This window comes from Talpa europaea (genome assembly GCF_964194135.1).
Source record: "Talpa europaea genome assembly, chromosome: 9".
Lineage (NCBI taxonomy): Eukaryota > Metazoa > Chordata > Mammalia > Eulipotyphla > Talpidae > Talpa > Talpa europaea.
The window spans coordinates 17,802,984-17,808,983 of record NC_140076.1 but is presented as its reverse complement, the minus strand read 5'-3'; the positions used below and the strand labels follow the sequence as shown (position 1 = coordinate 17,808,983).

At 58.9% G+C, this 6,000-nt stretch overlaps 1 protein-coding gene across 1 annotated transcript in view; it reads left to right on the top strand.

Moving 5' to 3' along the window:
* SDC3 (syndecan 3) overlaps positions 1-6,000 on the top strand; it is a gene marked incomplete at its 3' end in the record, with an annotated part of 29,854 nt that continues 23,854 nt past the window's right edge. Inside the window, exon 1 of the mRNA XM_084243722.1 lies at positions 1-160. Coding sequence (XP_084099848.1) covers positions 23-160 — 138 coding nt within the window. The 5' untranslated portion in view covers positions 1-22. The remainder of the gene's footprint in view (positions 161-6,000) is intronic.

Below are 6,000 nucleotides of genomic sequence, written 5' to 3'. Positions count from 1 at the left end.
AAAGGCGCCCGCCGCCGCCGCCATGAAGCCTGGGCCGCCGCACCGCGCCGGGGCCGCGCACGGGGCAGGCGCCGGGGCCGGGGCCGCCGCCGGGCCCGGGGCCCGCGGGCTGCTCCTGCCGCCGCTGCTGCTGCTGCTGCTGGCCGGGCGCGCCGCGGGGGTGAGTGTCGCGCGCCCGGACCCCGCGCCGCCCCCGGCCCCTCCCCCCCGGCCTGGCGCCCCTCGGCTGCGCGCCCCCCCCCGCCGCCCGCCTCCGGGGGCGCCCCCGTGGCCGGCCGCCTCGGGGGACGGGCGCCCCCGCTGCCGGGGCGCCTGGTTTTGGTGCCCGGTTTTCCCTGCCCCTGGGGACCCCTGCCCGGAGGGAGGCCAGGGCGGGAACCCGAGCGCGCGGGGCGTCAGCGCTGCGCCCCCGCCCCAGCGGCTCGGGGGAGCGGCCCCCTCCTGGGCGGAGCGGGGTCCCGGCCCCGCTCGAGAGGCCGGGGGGCCTGACGGCCGGCGGGGGGTCGCCGGGCGCGGGGCCCGGGCTGGGTGTGTCTTGGGTCTCCATCGAGCGTGGGTTTGGCTTCGTGGGTGTGCCCAGATCGCGGCCACTTTTAGGAAATCGGGTCGGTTCCCCCTGCTGGGGAGGGTGTGCATTCGGCTCTGCGCGAGGCCGGCGAAGGTAGTGGGGCTCCAGAGCGGGGGAGGGGTGAGGGTGACTTGTGTGAAGGTGACCCGAGAGGGTGAGTGAGGCTGACCCTGTGTGTGTCCACCTCAGTGAAGAATACTGGGACCTGTGGGGTGTGCGCCCATGAAGGGCGAGGAGCGGGGACGTGCCCACCACATGGGTGGGTGCGCTGTGCCCCGCCTGGGTGTGTGGTGGTGTCAGGTTGACCCAGTGTGCGTGGTGTGTACCCAGCCGAGGGACCGGGTGGGTGACTGCTGGCCATGGCTGCCTGTGCCTGCAGGGCGTGAGTGTGTGGGGGAGACACCTCTGTGGTGGGCGTGTGCTTGGCCCCGGGAGTGTGTGCGCCTGCGTGTGTGTAAGTGTAAGCATGATGTGCATGCAGGTGCATGGGTGATCCTGTGCAGAGGGCACGGACCCCTGAGGGGATCCGAGAGTGTGCAGGTGGAGGTGTGTGTGTATGAGGTGACCGCTGAGTGTCCCTTTGAGTGACCACAGCATCTGTAGGGTTAACCTGCCACCCAGCTTCATCAGGGGGAGCAGGGGCAGGTGGGTATAAGGAGGAGCCCCTTTGATGGCACTGGGTCCTAAGGGAGTTCCCCTGTGGGCATGTGTCCAGGCCTTCAGCTGAGGTCAGCTGAGGCTTCTAGGCTCATCCTCTGGGTTGGTTCCAGTGGCCATGCCTGCTGCCCCTTTCCTCAGGCAATAAGGACCCAGGCCTCTCAGGTGACCCGGTGCACACCCTGCCCCGCAGGTCTCCCTGGGCCTGAGTGGCAGCCTGTATACCGGGAGGCAGGGGCTTGGAGGTTGCTTCTTGGACTGGGGGACTGCCCATCAGCCTTCCCCTTCCTGTGGGCAGCGAGCTGGGGAGAGGGAGGGCGAAACCCCAGGTTCCACTGTGCCCGGCTGTCTGGATGCCTCAGTCCTGACTCTCCCTGAGGTGGGGAGAGGAAAGGGGTTTCCTGGGAGAACCAGCCCACCCTAGAGGCTGGGTCACTTTATCAGCTACACTGTAGTGGAAGACAGTCTTTGCAATCAAAGACTTGGAGATCACACAGCCTTGGGTTCAAATCCTGCTACCACTACTGATTCTTGGTGTGACCTGGGCCAGTGATGAGCCACTTGAATCCCCACTTCTCTGCAGAATGGGACTGATGACACTGTCCTCAGAGATTAGACCAGATGATGTGTGATGTGAAAAGGGGCTTAGGTCTGGCAGGAACCTGAGCTGTGTGACCCTGGGCAAGTCACATCCCCTGCTGAGCAGCTCTTTCTTATTCATGAGACAAGGCTAATTCACGCCCCAGGAGGTGGTGGAAGGAACTCAGTGAGGGCATCATGAAAGGCCTGGTGTGCAGTAGGGCTTCAGGGAGGTGGTTGCCCCTTGGACCTGAGGTCCAGATAGAGTGGGTGGGGTTCAGACCCTACGCGTGGTGGAGATAAAGCAAGCCTATGGTCTGGGCTCTAGGGTCTGGTCGCAGAGGCTCTTGGTAGGCTTCCCTTGGAGAAGGAGGGCAGGGCTCCAGAAAAGGTTGGGGAGTCCCTCTCCTGGCCTCATGCCCCCCCACAGAGGACAGACTGGGGAGGCAGAGGGCTAGTGGGTAGTGCCCATGCTACAGCAGAGGAGGAGGGTGATACCTGTGGCAGGAGGGACAGCCCAGGAGAGCCCCAACCAGGATGGCTCTAGGGGTGACCTCCATGTGGGGGTCCTCTGAGGACATCACTGGGATAGGCCGTGGCTGACTCAGGGCAGGGGAGGGACAAGATAACCCCTAGGTCTGCCCACCAGCCTGAAAGGGAGCATGTGTACCTGGTGAGGGTGGGAGACCCAGGGTCTCAGTGGGGATAGTGGTCCCATTCATGCTGCAGATGGTGACTTGGGGGGTGTGTGTCTCTCTTGGCATTTGCTTTGAGGAATCTTCTCTTCTGAGAGATCAGGTGACTAGGACTCTGAGGGACAACTGCCTTCAGTGCTACCTTGGTCACCACCTACAAAGTCTTTAAGAGTATGGGGATCCTGGAAATTTTAGCTTGGAAACATGTTCTTTTAGAAGTTGGGTCTGGAAGGATTATAGGTGTCAGTCTTGTTTGAATATTCCCAGTGATGGGAGTTCACTGCTTTGTGGCTGTGTGACCTTGTGACAGTTAGTTAACCTCTCTGTGCCTTAATTTCCACCTCTGTAAAATGGAAAGAATATGAGAGTGAAAGACATGCTATGGAAAGCTCTTAGCTCACTGCCTGGTACATAGTAAGCGCTCAATACATGTTGATTTCTTGTTCTTTTACAAGGTTGGAATTCTGTCCTTGGGAAGTGGTGGGGACCTCCCCTGGAAGCTTGAGGGAACCTGGGGGGAGAGAGGGGAAGTCAACTGGGTAATTCTTTTGAAGCCTCACCCTGGTAGTGGGGCTGCTGGTGGCTCCCCTATTTCAAGGTCCCTCCCTACTCCTCTCTCCTCTAGTTCTGGGTGACTGTGAGCCTTTTTTTAGAAGGACAAGATTGTCCTCACTGTAAGTATGAAAAGTTGGGGACCCTGGGACTGACCCCAGCCAGGTCCCAAAACAAACACCATAGGGCCTCTGGGGAGGGTCCCTTGCTGTGTGATTTTGCATGAGGGATTTTCTTTTGTTTCAACTTCCTCATCTGTAAGATGGGAATAGTAGCAGTGCAGGCCTCATAGGGTTGTCGTGAGAAGAAAATGAGCTCCGGGGGTGGACTGAGCACAGCCTGCCCCATAGAGAGTTCTTGGATAAGGCCTTTCTAGGAGGGGTTAGGGAAGGCTTCCTGGAGGAGGAGGTTTTGCTCTAAGGTACAGGAGCAAGGTGTAACTTGCCCTGACTCTTCACTCTCTTACCTGTCAACTGTGAACTTGCAGGACTGTTAAGGGTGCACAATATCTTCCAGGAAGAGTTGGGATTGGAATCCCCCTGTTTTCTGCTCCCTGGGGAGTAGCCTGGTATCTCCAGCTATGGATTTGGTGTGCTTTTTGTTCTCTAGTGCTAGGGATGGGTGTGGGATTGAGCTCTACTGGAGGAAAACAGTTAGGCTTTTTGAAAACAAATGGCTCCTTCCACCTCCTGGATTGGGATTTGGGGTCCCTGGGGCCCCAGGGCAGCTCTAGGCATGGGCTCTGGAAAAAACCTGGTTAGCAGAGGGGTCATTCTGAAGGGGAGACACAGCTCTCCCCAGAAATCAGGTCCTGTAAGCCTCTCTCCCACCTCTCCTACTGGAGCTGGGACCTCTCCCCCAAACTGCTTGGGGAACAGAGATGGATCATTCCAGAAGGGACTACAAGAGGATTCCTGAAGGCTGGAGCAGACTGTAGGCAGCTGGGGTCAGGCAGTGGTGAAATCTTCACCCCCTGGCCTGGCGTGGCCTGAGGGCATGATTTGGGAGACAGCCTTCATCCTCCAGCTGCTGTTGCTGGATCCTGGCTTCCCAGCGTTTTGTATATTGGCTCATTTAATCCCAGGATAATCTTTTACGGCAAGGATTATTAGAAACCCCATCTTACAGATGAGGAAACTGGGGCACAGAAAAGTTGAATGTCCCTCAAGGTCACACAGATGGATTGGCCCAGGGCCTGGCAGACCAAGTCCATCCGCCCTTACTGTGTGACTTCCAACAAGTTACTTCAACCTTCTGGGGCCTCACTGGCCCCTGCTCCCTAAATTCTGCCCATATTACTATTACCTGTTTCATAAGTGCCTGCTTTTTACCAGGCTCTGGGCCAGGCGTGTCCATATCTTACCTCATTTAATTCTCCCCCCTGACTTGGGGGTGGGTGACATTCTTCTCCAAGAATGCTCTTCCAAGCCTCGTGGGGCTGTCCTCTGTGGAACCAGCTACTGGGGGGCTCATGGGAATGGATGGAGAGAGCTTGCTGACTGAAGGAGTGTCGGTGAGACTGTGCGTGTGGGGGGCTCTTGTCTGGGTCATGTGGTGATGCACAGGAGATGGGAAGCATCCAGACCCTCAGCTTGCGAGGAGTCTAAAAGGCCTCCATCTCCCTGGACTTGCTCTGAAAGTCTTGTGCGTTGAGGCTCACTCCCTGCAACAGTGACCCTGCCTTTAACCCTCTCTGCCCAGTAGAGATTTGTGTGGAGTCCAAATCTAAGTTCCTGCTGCCCCATCCCTTAGTCCTGGCCTCTTACACCTAAGGCTCTTTCTGGCCTCAGTGACTGAGGCACAGAGACTGGGGGTGATTTGGTGAAAGTTGCACAGCAGTCAGGAGCCATATCAGAAATTGTTGCTTTTTTTTTTTTTTTTTTTTGCTAGAGGCTGAGCTCCCTGGGGCAGGCTCTGTGGCTGCCTTATTCTCCATGAAGCCCTAGAGCCCACTTTGTGCCTGGCCCAGAACTGAGTGGTCTGAATGAATGAGAAGTGAATGAATGAACGAGGAGGAAGCCAGGACTTGGAGCTTTGGTGCCCAGGCCGAGGCTTTGTGTTCTCTCCGGTGGAGGTGGGCTGGGGACAGTGAGGCTGGCAGAGTCCTGCTGGGTCAAAGACGTGTGCCAGCGGGCTGGGAGGCGCCAGGGGCCTCATGGGTTGGGCCTGTGGTCTGAGAGCCAAGGTGTGGCCACCACCGTGTCTGGGTGGGACAGAGCGCTGTGGCTCCAGGCTCCTGCCCAGCTGCCAGGAGCCCTGTGATTTTGCATCTGGGGGCAGGGTTTGCCAAGCCAGGAGCTGTCCTGGGCTTCGCCTCTTGCTCTCTCTCCCATCAGGGAGTAAGGACTGGGCTGGCCTGGAACCAGTTTGTCTTGCTGCCCCTCCAGGCCTCTGTGCCCCAAAACATTCCACCACATTCTGGGAACATCAGACCTGGCCTGGTAAATATTTGTGGACTGACAGCCCACACCCCCTTGCCTTGGCTTCCAGCCTCTTAAAGATTCTAGGAGGCTGGGTAGCCTCCACTTCCCGCCCCTTCCTCCAGAGCGGGCCCTGGCCAGAGGGGCGGCCTCTCCCTTCCCCCACTGACCAGGCCTAGTCTCAGCGCCAAACAGGAAGCAGTGATTACAGGGGGTGACTGAGCGCAGTGGCTGAGGGCCCGGCTGGGGGATGGGTGGGGATGGCCCTGACAGATGATCTGGCCCCTTCCCTGAGTGTGGCGGCAGCGAATGCCTGTGCTGACTTTTCCTACCCGGCACGGAGTGAGCGCTCCTCCAAGCCCAGCTGGTTGGTGGCTGCCTGCTCCCCACCACTGGGTCTCCACCTGGGCCTTGGCGCACGTCTGTTTTGGGGTCTCCAAGCCTGAGGGTGTAATTTGAGGTAGTTGAAGGGCCGGGGACTCTCGAGCCAGTGGAACCAAGGGTGAAATCCTGATTCTGAGAATTTCTT